Raw genomic sequence first — 23,039 nt, 5'->3', positions numbered from 1 at the left:
AAACATCAAGAAGAAGAAGAAGAAGAAGAAGAAGAAGTAATACATGTCTGGAGCTGCCATTTCCACAGAACAAAAACCACAACTCCCATTTTTTCCTCTTTGAAACCATTTCTGGGAAAGAGGCCATGTCAGTTAAGCAGCTGGTCATCGCCGTCGACGGCACGGCCGAGATGGGTTTCTACTGGGCCCCTATTCTCTCTGACTACCTCGTGAAAATCATCAGGTACATCTATTTTTACTTCTTAATGCTGCCTTCTTTTTTCCTCTATTTTTTTTTTCTTTTTTTTTGTTTAAAAAAAAAATTCTAGAATGGCCCCTGAAACTTATTTCATGTTGAAAAGGGAAGTTGAAGGAACCACTCACAAGCTTCACCTTCACACTCTCAACCCTTTGGATTCTAGAAGAGTATTAAAAAAAAAAAATTATATTATTTAATCTATATATATATATATTGAAGAATTGAATTAAGTGAAATAAATTTGAATAAAATATGAAAATAATTTATTGAATCTATTTTTCAATTTTTTTTATTATTTTTTATTTAATTTTCTTTCATTTATATTTTCTCTCAATTTTTTCGAAACCAAGTCCAAAATGTAACTCTGATGGGCTGGAACACCCATATATGTTTCCCAAGGTGATGGATTAGCATTTTTCAAAGCCAACAAATTTCTTCTCCCCATCAAGATCACAAAAAGTATTAGAAAAGAAGAAATAATAAGAAAGAATCCAAGACCTTCTATAGGAATAATTTTTAAAATAATTATTAGAAAAATTGTTTATAAGAATCCCTCTTAACAACATTTTTTAATTGTTTTTAGAAACAAATTTTATTGAGAAACTTAAATGTGAAAAAATAGTTTTTTTGATTGATTCTTTGTAGAAGTATTTTACACTTTTACACAATGTAAAATTTTAAAATATTCTTCGTAGTTTCAATTATTGTTAAAATATTTTTAAAATAATTATTAGGTAGAACACCCTATAAAAAATAATTGAAAACAGTTTGGTAAACCAATTTAACAATGAATTAATAACTTTATTTAAATCATTGAATAAATTAAGTATATTTAGTAAAATAACTTAATAATAAAAATAATTAACTTATTATTAAGTCTACATCTTCATTTTACTTTTTCACCATAATTTACCTTAGTACCTTTCATAATCTCTTTCACTATTCCATGACCTCTATTACCACTAGAACTTCTTTGTTGTATTTATAATTTATAAGAATAAATATGTCAATTTGATGATTTAAAATAAATTTTATTAAATAATCTTAATACTTAAAGTAAATATTAAGTAATAAGCTTTAAGTTAACAACTTAAGTAATTTAACTTAAAACCAACTTAAATTATTAAGTAATGAATATTAAGTTCTACCCAACAACTCATTAGCATAAAGGTAATATATTTTGAGAATTAAAAATCAAAAAACTATTTTCTTTTAAAAGTTTGTCAAATATGTTGCAAAAACAATTTCTGAATATAGCCTAGATTTTTTTTTATTTAATTTTCTCTAAAAATACAAAAAAAAAAAAAAAAAACTCAATTATAGAAAATTATTTTAAAATTTATGCATGTTCAAATTCAATATTTTTTAGTCAAAGAAAAAGGGAGAAAAATAACCTAGAAAAAGCATGTAAGTCCAATTATTTCATTTAAACCTATTTTGTATTTTCCTACATTTGTTTTTTTTTATTTATTATTCTATTCCATTTTTCTCAATTATTTTTCTTTTTCTTCTTTTTTTCCTTTTGGTATAAACTTCTCAAGTCCAAACCAGCCTAAGTAAATAATGCAAAGAAATCCAACTAGACAATTTCAACTCACCATTCTTCGTTGGTGTGTCATATAATGTTTTTCATGTGACAAATATGAATGGTTCTAATCCAAAGGGCATATTTGGTTCCTGAAAAATAATAAGAAAATAAAAAAAAAAATTTAAAAATATATATTTTCTCTTGTTTTGATTGTACCATAGAAAATATTAAAGAAAATAAAATATAATTAAAAATTTATATATTTTCAAATTATTTAATCTACATGTGAAAGAAATAAAATAAGGTAAATGGGTCTAATATAATATATAAAAGTAATTTTCAGATTTTAAATCTTTTTTTTTTCATTTTTTTTCTTTATTTTTCATTTTCCTCAAATTTTTTGAAACCAAACATAGCCTAAATATTTTTTCCAAACTTCTCATCCATTTTTTGATAATTTGTTTTCATGGCATTAAAATATAATATCATTTCTACATTGTTGCTACATAGGAGTAGATAGTTTACCCTTTAATATGCACTAACTAATTTGTTAAATCTACCTTATATTGATTAACTTGTCTTGATTTCCTTGCCATTGCTGCACTAATTATAATTAATTACTCCATTTTACTTATTTTTTGTATTGTCTAATATATTTAATTGCAGGTATCTTTGTGGTCAAAATTTGACAGGACAGGTATATACAATTTAGTATATGTATAGAGAGAAAAAATAGAAGGAAAGAAAAAAAAAAGGTTTAAAGTCAATAACTTATTTTTATTTATTGTTTCAAACTCATTTAACTTATTTTAACTAATCAAAGATTAAATAATTTGAAAATGCATAAGTTTTTAACTAATTTTAATTATATTTGATTTTTTATTTGTTGTATTTTTCATAGGATAATCAAACATATGAAAATCATTTTTCTTTCCCGATACCTTCCAAAACCAAATATAGCTTCTATGTCCTCTTGTTCTTCTCTTATTATTCTTCTTATTTTATTTATTTGTTGTCAACAGGAGGCCTCTGGGGGAAGAGTTGAGCTCAGCCTAGTTATGTACAACTCTCATGGACCTTATAGTGGTATGCAGTTGGCTCCTTCCTCTGGCTTCCACATCTGGGCCATCTAGCATACACCCTTTCTTTTCTTTCTTTCTTTCTTTCTTTCTTTCTTTTTCTTTCCAGTACTATTGAATAAAATCCCCCCTCTATTATCTCTATGCAGGTTTCTTAACACAGGATAGTAGGACAACAAGGAGCATGGGTACATTCTTACAGTGGCTGTCTGCAATATCCTTCAGTGGGGATGGTTATGATGACCTTGCAATTGCAGAAGGACTAGCTGATGCCTTGTTGGTATGCACTACCACTATTCATTTTACATTGTTGCCTTTTGTGTGTGTTATACCTCTATCATTGTTTTTCATGTTGCCATTCACACTCTCATGCTAACTTCTATGGCCATCTGCTGCACTTCTAAGTTCTAACAGTTTCAAGCTTGTAGAATCCAAATGAATGATCACAGGAGAGCCAGTTACTAGAATATGATGCTCTGTTTTATTTTACTTCACAAGGAGTTCTCTTATTGAAGATTATGCTCTATCACATACCCAAACATGGACTGTAGTACGTTCACAGTCATTGTCTGATTTTACATTTTGGGATGTAGAAGGAATTCTTCTTCATTGTGAAATGTGAGTTCATGTCTTTCTGGGTTTGGGTTTGCTAAAGTAGAAGAAAAATTATTAGGAATATCTCCATATGCATTCTAGGTCATAAGGGGAAAAGTCATGTGATGGAGATGGACTTGTAAAACTATGCCAAGTGCATAAAAAAGTGAGAAAGAATGAGAGATACCAGTGGAGTGAAGGGACTCGTGGTTTCTCTCTCAGCCATGGATGTAGGCATAGTTAGTCAAACCACGTTAAAATCCTATGTACTTTTGTGTGCTTCCGTTGACACAACAATGTTTATTAGTAATAACAATATCCTATACCATAAGCTTTTTCAAAACTAAACTAAATCAATACTCCACCATTTAGAAATGATCTCATTATGTTTATGGGAAGGCTTTTGCATCCACATTGAGTTAGTTATGTATATGATGCATTTGTATAGATGTTTCCAAGGCATCCACATGGAACCCAAACTCAACAACGTTTACTTGGACGGAGGCATTGCATTCTTGTAGCTGCTAGTAACCCCTTCCCTTTCCCCATTCCTGTCCACCTCCCCAAAATCCAAAATTTGCAAGGCGCTCAAATTTCTGGTGCAACCACTGAATTTTCTCTCGCTGATCCCAACATGGTTGCTAAGTTATTCACTCAGGTACCTACCACCTACTAATCATTCTAAATTTTTAGCCTTGTTAATCACCTTTTAAATTTTTTTATTTTATTTTTTGAAAGTTTCCTTTTCCATTTTTGCTTGAATATTCATTCTAATCAAGTTGTTCAGAGTTCCTACCTCATATGTATTCTTTCTTTTTGCTTGCAGTGTTGTGTTTCTCTATCAGTAATTTCTCCAAAACAGCTTCCAAAACTTAGAGAGATATATAATTCGGTATCATTACATTTACTAATGCTCCTAAATTATTATTTTCAAATTCTATATTGAATGGTACATGTTATGAGCATAGCATCATACTCTGTCCATGCAGGCAAATTCTAATCTCCAAGGAGAAAATTCTCTTGTTAATGGTATGAATCCTCAGTTTCTTATTCTAATCTCCAAGAATTTCCCAGAGGCTCATGCTGCTCTAAATGAGTACAATGTAACAAGCACACCATCGATTCAAAACCCAGTCTAGATGGAAAAAGAATATCAATTGGCATCTGCAGATTTTGATGACACAACAGAACAGTACTAACAGGTTTAATTATTTCCCCTATCTATACATCTGTTCTCTCATCCTATTAATTTTCCTTCATAAATATTTGATATCAAGGGGGACTCAATTCTTACAATCCTTACTACTACCATTAATAGCTTAAGGTATCATCAATTTGCCTATTGTGTGAACTCTGAATATTATACATACTGTAATATTTTCAGGCATACAGCATAGCTGGATCGGATGGTTAGAGGTCGACATTCATCCTGATTCTTGACCCATATGTTTTGCAGGGTGATTTTGATATGTTCATGAAAGAATAGTGATTAGTTTCTTTGAAGGGGAACATTATTTCTACATTTAAACTTCTGAACAAGCTCATGGGGAAAAATTTTTAAACTTCATAGACATTTTCACTTTGAAATGCAGGTGGGGGAGGAATGTCATGTAATTTTGTAAAAGTAAACTCTTATTTATATAGCATTGTTCTTAATGAAAACCATTTGTATACTTCTGAGTGTTCGAAAATTTAACTGTATGAACCTCAACTTTATTTGATATACTCAGTAACTTTTGACCCTCCAGTGAGATGCAGGACACCAAGTATCATAGTTATGGAAGATTAGGGTTTAAGAAACAATAATCATCATCCATACCCTGGCCAATATGTTTGAAAATGAACTATTATATGCAGTATGATGTTACAGACAACAATTTTCAGAGCCCAGCAACTCAACTACAATAATATAAACCCAAACTGGGTACACCCTTCCAACCATTTTACTTCCCTTCAAAAGAAAAAATGTATCAAGGGAAAGGTGACTGAAGGACATATAGTACAGCTCCATAAGTAATTACAGTGAGGTGAAGGACACAGCAACCTAGTCGACGATCAAAATACAACAGCAATTTGTACCAAAGAATACAACATAAGCATGCCCAATCCCAACAGAGGAAAAAAAACCAGGAGGGAGTTTGGTTTGCATTCTGGATCCACTAGCAGCTCACCGCTCAGCTTTTTTTCTTTGAGATAGCAGCCTTCTGACCAGATTGATGCTTTGGGGAGGGCCTCTCCAGCAGTAAGCGTGACATGATGAAGGCCAAGAGTTCTTCATGGTGTGAGAATGTGAAATCCAAGTGAGCATACTCAAACTCATTGTATGATACATCTACACCAGACTTATACATCAACGAATAGTGCTTTTTCACCATTGATGGCCGGATCACGTTGTCCTTCCGTCCAGCAAGAAGATCAACAGGAATATCAATGAGCCCATAGTATTCACCCAAGTCAAATGGCTGAGATGATCCATACATTTTCATGTTGGCAGATGAACTGCCATAATCATACATTATAAATTTTCTGGCATGCTTCATCTGTGCGAGGTGGAGAGCCACGTGGAATGAAACTCCTGGCATGTCATTCATGTTGTAATGTGGTATACCTAACACTCCTACCCAGTTTGAGCTGTCTCCACCAACGCCATAACTCATCAGGGTTTGAACCAGTCCTCCAACTGCAGGGTAGTTATGGAAGTCTCGAGCCAATTTGTTCAACAGCATACGAAAGAATCTTGTAGGTATATAGAAGCCAGGCACAAGGGGTGCCAGGATAGGGGCAAATAAAAGGAAAATATACTCTGCCACTGTAAACACTAGGTTGGAATCTTCATGGAAGCCAGCAGGTGATAACAAGATCAATCTTGAAAGTCTGTGGGGCTTCTCCTCAATCCGACGTGTTATGACATACATTAAAATAGCCGCTCCTCCCAAGCTGTGGCACACTGCACAAAGTTTGTAAGGCTGATCATCATCAGTTTCTTCCTTAAGATCAGGTTTGCTACCCTTCAACTCTGAAGTCTTTATTTGATGAATCATCTCTATCATTGCAGGTATGTCCTCAGTCCCATGTTCATTGATGGAGTATCGCCAGTACCTGCATCACATTCATCATTCAGTTGATTTATTGATGTTATCATACTTATATATGGTTACTACAATTTCCTAGTAAATATAGGAGGGGGAAATAGTAATGAAATTTCGTACTGCCATGAAAGAAGGCTAGAGTTTCCATCAAAATTGATGGGTAGGATTGAATTTAGGAGGTCAAGAGGGTTAAGAATATTGGTTGTTATTTGGGTCATTGGGGTTCCATCATTTTTAAGTTCAGTAAATATGATAATGAGAATAAAATATGCAAGAGCCAGCTTTTAGTTTGTGGCTCCCCATTTTTCTTCTATGATAATCCTCCAACATGGAAGAGAAAATATGATCCATCTTTCTTCCTTCCTTCCTTTATTTCTTTTTTCCATCTTTCTTAAACTTAGCAATTTAATCTTAGAAGCTGAGACCGGCTTATAGAAGGAGCCTGTGTTAGGAATCAAAACCCGCACATGAAGGGTGGAAAATAACTTATCAAGGACAAACAAATGAGGGAAAAAACAGACAGAAAGACTCCAATTCCGGACCTTTAGCAACCAGTGCTTGGGTACCATGTTAAGCTATTATTTAATTAATCCAAGGGCTTACAAAGTAAGGTAATAAGCCAATAATATCTATCATGTAAACAATTATTATCCAGATAAAAGATTTGCTTCTGGTTATAGTACCTCTATGGGATGTAGTATAGCAATATGAAGAGTAAGAGACAGAGTGAGAAAGTTAGATCTAGCACAAAGACAGACGTGCAGGGCCCAGCCCATATGATATGTGAGATGCAAATGGAGATCCTTCTTACACGAGATGAGAATTTTTTCACTGGTAAGTCCATGACAATGTTTTGTGATAAATGGGCAGCAACGATGATTGCCAGCAATGTTTCATATTACAAAGCACATATTGAAGTTGATTGTTACTTAATGAAGGATATGATAATAAAGAAAAATATGACATCTTATTTTAATCTAAAAATCCATGTTACAAGTCAATGTTCTCACCTAAGCTCTGGGGTGACATACATATATTATCTAGCTTGAGGGGGAGTATGTGAACCATCCAGGTGTTCTTCTAACTGCTATAATTATTTGGGTCAAGGTGTGGTTCAATAAAAATATGATCCAATCCATTTTAAATATATAGGAGCCAGCCCTGGGGTGCTGCTCACTGTTTTTCTTCACATTCTACGATGATACTAAGATGATAAATGGCTACCATTTTAAAATTTTCAATATCATTTGGTAAGAGGGTTGCTATTTTATTTATGAAGGCGCCCATTTATGATTGTGGATTTATATATGATATTTTTTCCAAAGTCCAATGGGGCTGTTCAATTTCCACAATTGTATGCCTCATTCTCTTCCTATTGGAAATTTCAATATTCAAGATGCAAAGATAAAGGTGTAATTAAATCCTGAAAGTAACTAGGACAGTTCATGTGAGAACTTACTCTCTTGAAGAAATTTTCTTGTCGACATGTTCCCTAGAAACCAAGCCACGGAAGTTCCCAAGGAAAACATCATACCCTGCAAAAACAAAAAAAAAAATTAGCATGTCTATAGTTTATTCTTAAATGTAATGTAACACAAGAATTGCAAATACTCTCAAGGGAAACATAACGAACCTTGATCAAAGGCTGCAAAAGCTGGAGAACCAACAACTCCATTAGACACCCACCTGGATGGTGAAATTAATTTAGAAACTGAGAAATTGATGTAAGATGTAACACACAGAAAACTGGGAGGTGGTGAGAGGGAAGAAAAAGTAATCAGTATACATGTACACGGAACTGTCATTAATTAAAAGGAAAAAGGCAACTTTATGAAAGAAAAAGGAATTAAGGGTCATCATAATGCGGGGTACACATGCTCAAACTATTTGGATACAATGTGTTCATTGCTTTGAACAAACTAGAAGCAGTTGGAGCAATAAACCCAGAAAAAATAACAGAAGAATTATTAGCTTTGAAAGCTGCAAAAGGGCAGAGCAAAATCCAAGTGGCCAACCCTAATAGATTGGGAGTAGGGCATTGTGAATATAATTCTATACTAAGATTGACTAAAACTAGTCAGGAATTCAGTCATGAAGCTTTAATCAGAGATTCAGATTTATCAGATTTAACTTCAACTTGAAAACCTAGATCAAATAAATGTTAGCAGCTAGCAAATGTCTGTATCCATCAGAAGCATGAATTCCATCATCAGCCATGCCACCATGGAAAAGAAACTTAGAAAATATCAAATAAAATCCCAAAAAGAAACTTTATTAAAAAACTTGTCACTAAGTTATGCATCACCAATGCATAAATAATGAGAGTTAATTCAAAAGCCAAACAAGTACACTTTTATCAACTTCCACCCTACATTTGTAACTTTTCGGCCAAAAGGCATGTGCTATAGTTTGATTCAAAAGACTAAGAAATTGTGACATTAAATGAGATTTTAAGAAATGAAATAGTAGTATATATAAAGAAAGTGTATGTTCAAGGAAGGATGAAGGCCCTTCCACCAGATACAACAGCAGAAAGTGAGGGATAGAAAAAAGCAACGAAGAACCAAAAAATGAACCCTCCTATATGGCCACAAAACCCAGTAGTTCCAAAGGAGAAGATGATCCCTGACAAAACATAAGAGGGATAAAGCCTCCCTCTTGGGTAGTTTATCACTTTCTTGGTTTGCAGTTCTAGATCTCCATGAGAAAAACACCATTCCTTAGGGAGCAGCAGCGGAGCCAGGACTTTAGTTCGGGGGGGCAACTTTTAAGACATATATAAATTTTGTCAATTATAAAGAATGTGGGCCTTAGCCCAATGGCCGGGCCTTGCATTCTTCAGGGGGGGAAGAAGTTGGGTCCTGGGTTCAATTTCCTTTGTAAGAAGTGGAGGTTTATTTTTTTAACATCTTCACGGGGGGCACCTGCCCCCCCAGGCCCTAGCTGGCTCTGATCCTGCTAAGGAGGTCCCCTGTACTCCAAAGCCAGTGATCATAGCTCCATGGCCCTCATCCATGAGATGACCACATCAAATAGATTTTCACCATTATGAAAGAGAAACATGCTATATATTTATGGGACTTTGAAAGGAACTGGAGTCTTTCATGTTGGGAATTTTGTTTTCTTAATGACACCATAATACCAATGAAAAGTTTGTCCAAAAGTTTCTAATTTTGGTTCACAGTTGATTTTTCCCATTATTTTCAGACATGATTTTGTCATTGTCAACCAACGCATAATTAATAAAAAGGTCTTTAGATACACAAACATGTTGGATATTCCCAAACAAAACTATCTATTTGTCCTAATGCACAATGTCCATGCTATTCTTTAAAATTTTGGAGAATCACTATGAATTATGAGGCAGACAGGGCTAAAATTTCCACCAATGGAATCAAATTTAAGAAAGTGTATCAAAACTCTTAGCCCAGAATGGTGTGTTTTGTGTAGGGGGAGCGAGGAGTGTATAATTGCCCCACATGCCAATGCTGTGAATTGTTTTGACACATAGGATCCATTAGATTCCACCTGAAAGGGTAGATGATATGTTGATTATATCCTTTACAAGTTTTGGGTTCCTCAAGGTAGGGCTCTCTGACACATTGCTACTAGCCTCACTTTGAAAGCCTTCGAGGATGAGGGTTTTTATATGAAACTAGAGAAAATTATATTAATGGAATAAAGAGGAGAAAGAGTACGAAGGACGAACCATCCTCCAAGCAAAATAGAGAAAATAAAATCAGGGTATAAGTACAAATGACTGATCAGCAGAAAACTCCAAAAACCCAGCACATATCCCCAATCCTACAATGCTTACTAAAGACATCCCCGTGAGATGTTTCCAAAAAAGGTTCCTTGCTCAGCTAACTTGTCTGGGAACTCAATTTCCAAGGTCCCTTGGGTTCTCTGAGTAATTGGTGAGATAACCACACCTCAGCCCCCTGCCACCAAAAAGTTTCCCAGTGAAGGTGCCTCCATCAAACCTTCCAACAAAGGATGGGTCTCTGCCTCAATGGCCAAATCACCAGCAGCTTTGGGAAAGGCTCTAACCACCCTGCCTCCTGGATCTCTGATCCATCACCAAACCCCATTTCTGTAGTTTCCTAATGAAGAACCATCTAAAGGAAAGAACCACTCTTTGGTTATGGCACCTTTGAACATTAGTCCAAAGGTCCATTAATTATTTTTTTTGATAGCAAAGGTCCATAATTATTTCCGTTTTAGACATATTCATTTATTGAATGGTAAGCACAAAGAAGAACAAGCAATCATTCCAAGATGTATAATTGCTGATCAGAACATACTCCACACAAAAACTAGAATCATCTACTCAAACAAAAGGTGGAAAATGTACTATATACCAGTAGATACATCAAACAAAGGCAAGTGTAATTTTTTGTATTAGGAACAACCATATTCATTTATTGAATGGTAAACACAAAGAAGAATAACCAATCATTCCAAGATGTATAATTGCTGATCAGAGCGTGCTCCACAAAAAAGCTAGAATCATCTACACAAACAAAAGATAGAAAAAAGCAATATATGCCCTCTAAAGGAACTTTATGCACTCAAGGGGGAAGAAGAAAGTCTCCAACAAAAAAGACCAAGTGCTTTGCTCCTTGCTTAACCAATCAGTTTACAGCTTGATTTGTTGGACAATGAACCCAAGAGAAGGAGCATCCCACCTCACTAGCAGCATCTATAATTTTATGGACCTAGTTATTGAAATTTCATGAGCCTCTCTCCCTATTGGGCACCCACCCAAGACACAACAATAGCACAATCTCCCTCTATGATTAAATTGGATAGTCACAAAGCTTTAGCTTGCAACAAGCCCTCCAATAATGTTAATATCACTGCTCAACAGCTAACCCACTCCTGCAAGTTTAGAATAAGTTTCAATAATATGCTTGAATGATCATCAGACCTTTAATACCTAATTGTCTAGGATTATCCAAGGAACACCCATCAAAGTTTGACTTTACCAAATCTACTAGAGGAGTTAACCAATTGAGCATATCCATCCTATATGATCTCTTTGAGTGGCAGATATTCTTCCAATATAGCAATAGAAGATACAAAAGAATATCGACAAAAGGTCTGGTGATTAAATCTCAAAGGGAAGAGAAGAAGTAAATCAAATCCCAAATAGCATCCACAAATATTATAGTATTCCTCTCCAACCATAAAAACCATATCAAGGATAAGATAGCTACTTGCCAAAGAACTTTCTCTTTTGGTTGATTATCAAAGCCTTTAAAAGAAATTCCCAACATCTCCATTGTACCTCTAGGAGGCACCCACTCAATCATGGCAACACAGAACAATCTATGTCAAAGTTCTAGTGCCATTGGGCAATGAAGAAAAAGAAGATATTCACTACTCTTCAAACACATAATACATAAGTCGGAGCTGAGAGCATTGTTGGGCCTCCTCAATTTAAGCAAGTCATTGGTATTAATAGAACAAACCTAGGGTAGTTGTCTACAATCAAATAGATGGCTTAGGATTTTTATCTTTCAATGTTCAAGGAGAGGAACAAGGGATAAAGTTTATGGCAGTGAGATAAAATCAAATAAAAATATAGTGGAAGAAAATAAAGAAAAGAAAGGATAGAAATCTTAAAGTCACACTAAGACTTTCTAGGAGTCTCACCTAAAAGAAGATCATGGAGTCTCACCGTTGAGAATTGCTAAGCATGCAAGAAAACATAATATTATTAATTATCAATTAAGACTAGGATCTAATTGTCCTATAACCTAATTTTGATTCTAATAATTGGCTACTTGTAATTTAACTCTAACAAATATTAATCCTAATTTAATTTCAAGTAATACTAATCATAATTTAATTGCAACTAATACTAATTTTCTTTCTTGATACATATCTTGGAAATTCATCCTCATCATTCTTATTAGCCACAAGCCGTGCAAAAGCCTAAACATAAACAGGTGCAAATGCACCCAAAATGGAAAAAAAGGAAGCCACCTTCATAATAAAAACCAGGGCTTATTTGACTCCCCATTTGTAACATCAGCAGCTTAAATTCAAGAAATTACGTTTGCATGTAAAAAGGGTAATAAGGGATTTAACTACAGTTTATGCCTTAAACTACAAGAAGTTTGGAACTCAGATTTTTACAGCCAATAAGGTAAAAAAAAAATGGAATACGTTAATTTTAACTGAAATAGGAAAATCGAGGAGCTTCATCTTCCCTCAATTATTTTTTCCCAACCTTTTACACGAGTTTCCTGAATATTCTTTTCACTTCACTTTTTCTGGTTTCTTTCACACATCTTACTTGTAGTAAAATAACACTCCTTATAATACACCACCATTTATTTTAGGGTTGATTTCACTCACATCCCCTCATGTTTTGGGTAAATACACCCAGCTCCCGTTGGTTTGAAATTTCATCAAATACCTCCTTTATTTTGAGTGGGGGAGGCACTTGATAAAATTTCAAATCAATGGGGACCAAGTGTATTTAGCCAAAACCTCAAGAAAGGTGAATAAAATTAACCCTTTGTTTTATAGTAAAGAAATAAAATAATATTTCCACCGAGAATCATTCACATTTGAGTATGATTAAACCTGAGTAAAAATACCTCAATTTACAAAACCTGAATAAGTCAAATTCAAAATTAGCTCCAACCTTCCATAAAAATCCATAGACTCCAATAGTTCCCATCCAACAACTGAATTCTAACCCATAGCAAAAGTTAAAATGGTTGTTGTTACTTATTTTACATACCCTCATTCAAATCATGTCTTATATGCTGTGAAATAAAGGCTAATTGGTACTTTCTAGTGCCTTGTTCAAGATGGTCAACTTGGAAATAATTTGACTACATCTATAATCATTTTAGTCGCTGAAATGTATCCACAACAAATTATAGCCAAACAGCAGTCATATCCAAACATAGAACCTAAACACCAAAGGTGATTAAAATAAAAAAAGAAATTCAGTTAGCTCTTTATTGGTTGGCACAATCTGCCAGCCTTTCTTCATATAAGTTTATAAGTATCTCCTTAGCTAATCAATTTCTTCCTTCCCATCAACCTGTCCCCATTTTCTTTTTCAATTTTTACTAGAATCATAAATGATAAAGAAAAGATAAAAACAGGAAACTCACCCCATAGAGGAATCCAATATTCCATGCTGTAGATAAACGGCCTTCCGTGAATCACGTCTTCAATATCACATCATAGGCATCAGAAACAAAGGATTAAACAAAGTCCAATCATGACATCAAATAGGCAAACCATAACGATACTTCAAAAGGAAAACATAAATAAATCAGAGGTTGATTTATACCTGGGAATTCTTTCCAAAAGAAGCACATAACCATCAGCAGTGACCACACGGATAGCTTCGTAAGGGTACCTAAGATAGGTGGATAAGTAAGAAAATTGCTAAATATATGCAGAATGCCAAAAGTAAAACTCAACCAAGGCCTTACCCAAACTCTGTTATGACATCCTGACATGTCCGGGCATCTGTATTTAGAGTGTTATTAAAAGTAGTTTTCCTTTCTCTAACAGTTGGATCATCCTCTCCAAGTGTAGCCGTAGGGACAGAGGCATCCAAACCACCAGCAGAAGTATCAGTATTACTACTGTGGGAAGAAACCCATCTAAACATTATTCTGAAAGCTTCAGATGGTGAAAGAACACAATGTGCTGCCTTGTGAACAACATCAAATATCGCCTCTATGAATATCTCAATTGCTAGATGAAGATCCTGGTTAACATAATATCATTATAAGTAATGAAATACGACATGTATATAAAAAATTTTACAAGACACAAGATAAATTAGCAGGAAACATAAAAGCAAGGATTCTTAGGGCATTATAGAGTGTTTCTTGCAGCAACCTCAATTACTCCACGTCTCCTGTCAGTGGTGAGATGAAAAGGATGATCCTTGAGGGTGTATACTCTCTTAAGAGGACGTGCAGGTGAAGGCTGGTGGCTTCTTGAGGTGGATGGGGATTTTGACCCCCTAGAAAAAGACAAATGATAAAGACAAAATGGTATCCCCAGCAGAAACTTTACAGGAAACAGAATCCACGAAAATATCCATATAATCCAGCATGTCCAAATCTTATCATCCTTTGTATAACTGCTTGCCCTGGAGAGGCGAGAACTTTGAGATAAAGGTGATGGAGGATATGCGCCATCATTATCTTCTTCTCCAGACGAGTGATCAGCACTTGATGAAGTATCAGAATCCACAGAAAGTTCATGGATAAACTGGTTGAAAGAGGAGACGCCACTAGCATCATCATAAAAAAGTGGAGATATTAAAAATGGGAATATGTGATAAAAAGCAAGGCATAACAGCAGTAAACTTTTACATGGGAAATATTATCATCCAACAAGGAGGTGGGGCAGACAACACAGAACTGAAAAAAGTACTATAATGGAAATAAGACAATTCAAAATCCTTCTCATTATAAAGATGCTACATAAGAATTGTAAAGACTATGCTTGGGTGGAAAATTCTACTCGCTTGTGAATATTCTTCATACACAGAAGTAGTACTAAAGGTGTTTAAAGGAGAAGAGGAAAACCCAGAAGAATATGCATCCAGGCAGTGGCAAAAGACAAGGTGTCTTGTGATGCATAGGAGGAGATGAAACTTGAACCTGGATAGAGCTGAATGCCAAAGAGAAAAGGAGAAAAAATGTAGCTGACTGATGTAGGGTTTTAAGGCTTTGGTAAATGGAGTTAATTTGATTTGTCTATCCATGCAAATAAATTAAGCAATTAGCCACCAATTCTCCCATCATATAAGGAACGATCCACCCAGTTTTGCATTTTGATCTTTCTCCACCTTCTATGGATTGTTAATGGAAAATCAAAATGCAATTCATAGAACTTATTTGGCAAAAAATAGGTCTTAAAATAACAAGTCAGACACTAGTAGTTCTAAGAATCTCCCCAATAGCTAAGTTTCCATATTTTATTTTATTTTTGCTTTATGTGCTTTCCCCTTATAAGTTCTCTTTGTCCTAGGGGCGGTTCCAACATGATGCCTTTCATTTTAATAAGATTCTGAGAAAAAAATTTAAGACAATATTACATCAATAAACTTTGATTAGTTTAAAATTCTAAAATTTTATGTTGATTTTGTAATAAAAATTTTCTAATAGACTACATATTGATAAAATATAATTCATATTTAATTTCTTATCATGAGAGAATTCAAAAAAAAAAAATTATATTAATTATTATAATTTACCTTTAGATTTGTTAAGATATTAATTTTGAACTATTAATTATTATATTTATACAATTTAAAAAAAATTAAGTGACATCAAAGTAAAATAATACTTAACATCTTATTAAAAGAGAAAAGATAGTAAACATATTCTCCAATTATGATTAACCATGTAGTATTATAAATGACTTATATGTATCTTACTATGCTTATATATAGTGTTAGTTTATTTTTTATTAACGTCATATCCAAGCATCCACACTCATAGTTGAAATCCTTTTCAGCCGAGTCCCCATGTTTTAAGATTTTAAGATGCAAAGGATCCAACATCTAGACACATACCTGCACCCGCCAAGCAACACTTGTATCTAAACCCATGTAACATAACTCTCTTCTAATAAAATTAAGCTTCTTAAAGGAAAATAAGAACAAGCATAAACACAAGCAGGTGATAACAAGCAACAGTTTGATAAGAATGTTTGAATCTTACTTCCCCATCCAGCGTGGAAGACGAGGTCCACGGAAAGTTGGCCTGAGCTCCCAGCCATGAATACCTTCAAGAATATTGGCCTTCCCAGGCAGAATGGCCAATAGAAGTGCTGACATTCCATTTATCAGCCTTGCAATATTGTTCAAAGACTCATAAGTGATAGTCTTCACGGACCTGTATCAAGAGTAGAGAACTTATACATACGTTCAAAGCTCAATTGGTAAGACAACATATAAATCAACTAATCAAGAAGCTGAGGAAAAAGAACTCCTCATAAGTGACCACCTAAAAGGAAACTAAAAACAATACAAAATTTAAGAAAAAATAAGTGACATAGGAGATTTTCCATTCCATCACAGGTAAATCTGGAAAATCACCTAAAAGAATTTTATTAGTATATATGAATGGAATCAAAGACTTAATGTAATCCAGGGGGGGAAAAAAAGCTTTTGCAGATTGCCAAGGAATCAATCAATGGTATCTGAAACTAATCAGAATAGAGGGCATTTTATTCATAATACTCAGTTGCAGCAAAAGTACCAAGGACCATCTTAGATAGGGATGATAAAATGGATAACAGACATTCTTTCACTGGTGATTCTTTAGTAAGTGTATTGATAAAAAAGGGAAATGATAAATTGGCTTTTCACTTTCACAGACAGTTGTCTCTACAAGCATATACACGATTACTGCCAACATTTATCCACTGCATAAGGGAGCCTGACAAGATACCATCTCTCCTGAAGCTGCATTCACAAATAAACTCTTGATTGGTTAACCTAGAGACAATTGATAATGAATGTAGCTCCATCTTCTCCACCAGTTACACTATTTTGATTCATGATGAAGCTAAGGTTGGTCTATCGCATCAAGTAGTACTCTCCTTTTTTTCATTTCACATTGATAGCAAATGTAATGAGTACAATTCTTGAATTCTGTTCAAAGTGCAAATGACAGCAGTGATTGGAATTATCTTACTAAACAGGAATAGCATTAGCACCTCTGAGTTGCAATTTGCTTATGAGACAATTCTTTTTTGAACCTCTGATTCCAAAAAGATTCCTAAGCTCATCCTCCCTTGGTTTGAAAGAACTTTGGATTTGGAAGAAAACCTCCAAAAATATTCAAAAAGAGCAGCACTGAAAACAGGCAAGTGCTTGCCTACCAGCAGAATCCTAGCAAGTTGAGTGGCCTCCTAAATGGTTTGTCCTGTCTTTTAATGAAAATCACAGGGCATCTGACTATTTTACACCATTAAAAAAGATGATGCCAAAAACCTAGTTTCTTGAAACAAATTTAGGTGGCTAATGGAATTGAGAAGCTTAAGAATGATTCCAGTAAACAGGGCTGTGTGAGAAGAAGGCTTATTTGGCTGATAGTGATACAAGAGTTCCCTTTTATCCATCTCATAGACCCCTTTATCAGCTAATAAGCAAAGATGCTTTCATAAAAAAGGACCCCATAAAAATATCCTGATTTAAGAGGTTCAGATTATGCAACTTTTGGACCCCTAGGGCAGCTGATAACATAAATCCTTGCACAAGAAAGGTCAAACATCTCTTTAATAAGCTATGTTTAGTTGCTTGTATATAATATGAGATAGAATAATAGGTGGAATAATATATTATATCCTATGTTTGGTTGGTGATGAGATATAATAAGTTATACAATCACTTATCATATCTTATCATTAACCAAATATCCAACAGGATAAGTGGTGATATATTATCCAACCTCTTTTTTACATTCCCTCTACATGGGATGCGATAATCCTAAATTGAGATATGAAATATACATATCTCATGGATCATAAATTTACTCCTCATAATTTTTTTCAATTTTATCACTTATTTTTCAAAAAAAACATTATAAAAAAGTTACATTTGTAGTTCAAAAAAGAAAGAAATAATTCTATATGTATATATAATAAATATAATGTAAAATAATACAAATATATATATTATTTAATATATATATATATATATATATATATATATATAATGTTTTTATATATTTATCAACATACTATAACATTTTTTATTTATAAATTTTAAATATTTTAATCATGAATATCACTCACCAAAATTACTTATTAAATTATAAATAGTAGAACGATTTCCAAATCATACTAAATATAAGAGAGATTTAATACTATTTTTAGTAGCAAATATATATATTTTTTTTATCAGAAACGAAGAAAATTATATTAAAAGAAGAAAAGATACAAGAGAAAGAAGATATACAAGAGAAAGAGAAGAAAACAAGAGAAGGATGAAAGGTCCTTTCCACAAAAACAAAAACTGAATAAAAGAGAAAACACCCAACTTTAGAAAACTAAAAACAAAGAAAAACCCCAAACAATAGTAGCAAATATTGGGATGCAATATGATTTTTATTAAACAAATATCAAACATTGAGATGCAATATGTTTTCCATTTCTTTTTTTATTCCTTCTACAAATCAAACATGAGGATGATCCAACATATTTCATGGATAAAATATGTCAGGATATCCTTTCCATCAGATGAAATATCCTAGAATATCATATCTCATTGAAAATGATATCCTAAGATATGCATATCTTATCTTATCATATCCTATTCTACCCAACCAACCAAACATAGCCTTAAGGATTTTGTTGAGGATTTCACATGATCTTAGCTCAGTTGTGAGCCTGTGAGGGTTTTGTCGTGTATGCAATCATGAGGTTTTTTGCAATTTTATTTTTCCACTTATTTTCTTTCTATCAAATATCGCCATATTTTCTTTCTATGAGGATATCATCATATTTTTCTTCTATTCTTTTTCAAGGACCAGTTCTCTTCATCTTCATGTATGCGCCGAAAAGGGGGTGCAGCCCAGGTACAGAGTGTATGCATCTAATGATTATTCCAAGCAAAAAAAAGAAAATATTTTACACGTAAATTCACTTCTCTCCATAATAAATACTTTGTTCTTCAAAGAAATCATAATTAAAGAAAAAGCCTTCCCAATATAATGGCTAGTGCTTGTCTTGTTATCATCCCTAATCACCATTTAGAAAAAAGAAAAAAAAGGGAAAATATAATCTGCACTTTTTAAAATGTTGACCTCATCAATTAGATCTTTTGGCATATTAAAGTATAGTACCAAATATTACAAGACAAATGTTGTAGGTTTTTAGAACAATAGAAGAAAAGGTACATCCTGCTTCTAAAGGGTAGGCTTGCAGGCTAAGCCTCCAGGTAAACAAAACAAAATCAGAATTTTTAGCCAGAAAATCAGTATAGCCTAAAATATAGTAATAGAGAAGAGAAAGAACATTGAATGGAGAACATCTTCAATATAGGACACCAAGTTGGTTGATGCATAACCCACTAGTTCACAAATTCGATCAAACATCCATCTTCTCAATTCATTCTCTTGCAACAAGAGCTAACTTCACCTTGCTAGCAATCCATTGCCTAAAATCAACCAATTTTACACAATCCTCTAAATAATTCTCATTTCTCAAAACTGCCTTCATCAAAATCAATATGACTCCAAAGCTAAAAAAAATTATGATCTCCATATCACAAAACTCCAAATGCACACCTTCAGCAATCAAAATGATTCCCAACCAAAAACAACAAACAAGAAACAACATTACCAATAGCCAAAGAAATATAGGGCACCAAGTTAGTAGATGCATAACCCACTAGCTCACAGATTCTTCACAAATTTAAGGACCCCCATCCAAAGTACACAGGATGTCGATCAAATATCCATCTTCTCAATACATTCTCTAGTAACAAGAGCCGACTTCCCTTTGCTAATGATCCAACACCTAAAATCAACCAATTTTACACAATCCTCCAAACAATTCCCTTTTCTCAACACTGCCTTCATTAAATTCTATATGAGTCCAAGGAGGAGGGGGAAAAAGAGAACAATCTCCATATCACAAAATTCCTAATGACACACCTCCAGCTATCAAAATGATTCACGCCTAAAACAACAGACAAAAAACATTAATACCAATAGCCGACGAAATATTGCCACCAACCCATCAACCACACATCAATTCTCTATTTTTTTAAACGATCAACCCATTAAAACACACCAATGAGCCAACCCCTCCAACCCTGCTGCTGCACTTACAAATCCTAACAAACCAAAATCATCCACACACAACAGCAAAATCACGTTTTCGACAATACCCATTCCATATGAAATTTTGACAGATGCCCATTTCCCATAATCTCCCAAAAATCAAAATCAAAATCAAAATCAAAACCATTAAGATGCATATAAATCTACACACGGAGGGAGAGAGAAGAAAAAGGAGGAAAGGGCACTGACTCCTTGACGACTGCGAGGGACGAGTCGACGAATCGCTGCATCGTTTTGCTTAAAACCGAAAAACTGGATTCCGGAATCCTGATAACGGAAAATCGGATGAGCCCGATTTATCTGGAGGAGAGAAAGACAGCGCTGATTCTTTCCCTGCCTTTATTTTTGTTTATTTTTTATGTTCTATGTCGGCACATCCACGCGGAGAATAATCATTGGTCAGGTGGCTATGTGTCTTCTCCCAGCCTCTCCTCTTCTTCTTCTATGGATGCATGGTGCCAACGTGGAAAACACGTGTCATTCTGTTTCCTCTCTGCTTTCGGTGGTTTGCCCTGCACTCTGACACCACGAATTATGTGTGAAGTCAGTTTCCTTAGATTAATGATCTTTCTTATGCGTTACGTTACCCCTGATTTTTCTTATATTTTAATAATATATTTGAAATTCTCTATCATACAAAGAAATTAAAATATAGTCAATATCATATATGCTATTGAATTATTATATGTATTATCATCATCTACATTGAATAAATATAAGACAAGAAGAAGAAGAGGAGAAGATGTAAAGAACAATTGATTCTCCTTGTGTTAAATGAAGGACTAGACATGTGTTGCAGTGGGATGGGGATGCATGGACAGATGTTGCAGTGTGAAGGGAATGTGTGGACAGGTGTTCCTACCTTTTGTAATTTAGCTTATGTCGGTATTTGTTTCCATTTAAAAAAAAATTATTATTATCCAAAATATTTTTAATCTATTTTTTATATTTTAAATTATATTTTATGTAGAATGATAGAAGTCGAAGAAAGATGGATACTTGAATCTTATAATGCGTTCACGACATTTGAATACAAAAGGAACTCTACATACCTAAATTTATATCCGTCAATATTTTAAAAATAATTTTTATATATAATACTTTATTTTGATATTTATCCATATTTATATAATTATTTTTTAAAACAACCATAAAAAATAAATAAAAATTGAAAACGATATTCTTTAAAAATAATATTTGAAGAAGATTTTAAAAGTTACTTTTGTTAGAAACTTAATGATGTAGTCGAAATTCTTTTTGATCTATTAAATTATCAAATTATTAAATTTATATTGTTTTCCCACAACTTTATTTATGTAAGAAAATTTGTATGTACGCATTTTTATGGGTTTTTTTAGTACAAAAAACTATTTAAAAAAATAATTACTACCTAACAAATCCTCACATTCTATTTTATCAGCTATCCAAATTTCTAAATAAGTTGAATTTTATTATGTAGTATAGATAAAAATTCACCTATAAGCCTTGTTTGTTAATTTGGATAATAAAATTATTGCATTAATAAAAATACCATATGTGGCAACATGCAATAATATATATTATTTTATATAACTCAAAATTTTTGAATCATAAAAACATATCTTAAAGAAAATTGACATGCAAAATCAATTTATTAATCATACGACCAAGTCATATATTTCACATGTATCCAAAGAATCTCAATTTTCTAAATCAAAAGATTATTGTGTGTTAAACAACTAGAATAAAAAAAAAAATTCCAAACTATCACCTCTTATATAAAAATATCATGCAATCCGAAATTCCATATCTATATATAAAATTTTCTACTAATAACAGTATACCTTCTAATAATAGAAATTTATAAAAACTATCAAACACTTGCCTATTTGTATAATTTGATGTACAAAATATTAATCTTTTGATAATATGTAAATATTATCTATATGCTTGTTATCATAGCTACGGGCTATAATATATTTCATTATAACTTTTGGTTATATAGATTTCATAAAGTTGTACAAAATTGTTAGTTAACAATTTTGTTATCTATAACTTCTAGTTATAAGAAAATACATATTAACAACTTTGGCATAACCTTTTATTAGCACAAAGAATATTAATTTTCTCATTTTTCATAACTTCGGGTTATAAATAATAATATTTATATAACTTATGGTTATATAACAAAATTATGTATATTCTAGTTACATAATTGTTCGTTAACAATTTTGTTTTGTATAACTTCTGGTTTTACAATAGAATTAGAAATTGTATGCATAGCTTCTAGCTGTGAAACAATTGTTAATAAAAATTATTTTTCATAATTTCTATTGTGAAAAATAAGTGAGTACAAAATTAAAAGCCAATATTTTTCATAACTTTGAGTTATGATTATTTTGTCAAAACAAGAAAATATTCAAATTTGTACATAGTTTCAACCTATGAATTATTTATGTATAACTTCTAGTTACACAATATAATTAAAAGAAATTAAAAGTTAATATTTTTCATAACTTCAGGCCATGATTACTTTGTCATGACAAGAAAATATTTAAATTTGTGCATAACTTTAAATTATAAACTTTCATTATATAGATTTATATATTTATGTATAACTTCTAGTTACACAATATAATTAAAAGAAATTAAAAGTTATTATCTTTCATAGTTTCAAGTTAT

At 32.9% G+C, this 23,039-nt stretch overlaps 2 protein-coding genes across 2 annotated transcripts; one reads left to right on the top strand and one right to left on the bottom strand.

Annotated features, from left to right (window-relative positions):
• On the top strand, window positions 1-5,201 carry LOC104882338 (mediator of RNA polymerase II transcription subunit 25). Its single transcript, XM_059733905.1, has 8 exons — window positions 1-223; window positions 2,433-2,463; window positions 2,789-2,852; window positions 2,995-3,125; window positions 3,888-4,097; window positions 4,266-4,331; window positions 4,429-4,641; window positions 4,824-5,201. Exons 1-7 carry the CDS (start codon window positions 126-128, stop codon window positions 4,576-4,578), a joined length of 750 nt encoding a protein of 249 aa, XP_059589888.1. The 5' UTR covers window positions 1-125; the 3' UTR covers window positions 4,579-4,641; window positions 4,824-5,201.
• Window positions 5,202-5,269: 68 nt separating this feature from the next.
• Window positions 5,270-21,159, bottom strand: LOC100252671 (uncharacterized). Its single transcript, XM_002274551.4, has 9 exons — window positions 20,568-21,159; window positions 16,248-16,421; window positions 14,410-14,809; window positions 13,995-14,275; window positions 13,850-13,918; window positions 13,668-13,724; window positions 8,162-8,214; window positions 7,988-8,063; window positions 5,270-6,538 (listed from the first exon to the last, which is right to left on the bottom strand). The coding sequence occupies exons 1-9, from the start codon at window positions 20,606-20,608 to the stop codon at window positions 5,614-5,616; spliced, it is 2,076 nt and encodes a 691-aa protein (XP_002274587.1). The 5' UTR covers window positions 20,609-21,159; the 3' UTR covers window positions 5,270-5,613.
• Window positions 21,160-23,039: the final 1,880 nt, after the last annotated feature.

This window comes from Vitis vinifera, chromosome 17 (genome assembly GCF_030704535.1).
Source record: "Vitis vinifera cultivar Pinot Noir 40024 chromosome 17, ASM3070453v1".
NCBI classification, from domain to species: domain Eukaryota; kingdom Viridiplantae; phylum Streptophyta; class Magnoliopsida; order Vitales; family Vitaceae; genus Vitis; species Vitis vinifera.
This window is presented reverse-complemented; position numbering and strand designations above follow the sequence as displayed.

Coding starts and splice junctions, on each gene's coding strand:
- LOC104882338 (XM_059733905.1), top strand. CDS start 126: ATGTCAGTTAAGCAGCTGGTCATCGCCGTCGACGGCACGGCCGAGATG. Junction 224..2,432: donor TACCTCGTGAAAATCATCAG/GTACATCTATTT, acceptor ATTTAATTGCAG/GTATCTTTGTGGTCAAAATT. Junction 2,464..2,788: donor GTCAAAATTTGACAGGACAG/GTATATACAATT, acceptor TGTTGTCAACAG/GAGGCCTCTGGGGGAAGAGT.
- LOC100252671 (XM_002274551.4), bottom strand. CDS start 20,608: ATGCAGCGATTCGTCGACTCGTCCCTCGCAGTCGTCAAGGA. Junction 16,422..20,567: donor TCCCTCGCAGTCGTCAAGGA/GTCAGTGCCCTT, acceptor CTCTTGATACAG/GTCCGTGAAGACTATCACTT. Junction 8,215..13,667: donor ATATTGGATTCCTCTATGGG/GTGAGTTTCCTG, acceptor TTCACCATCCAG/GTGGGTGTCTAATGGAGTTG.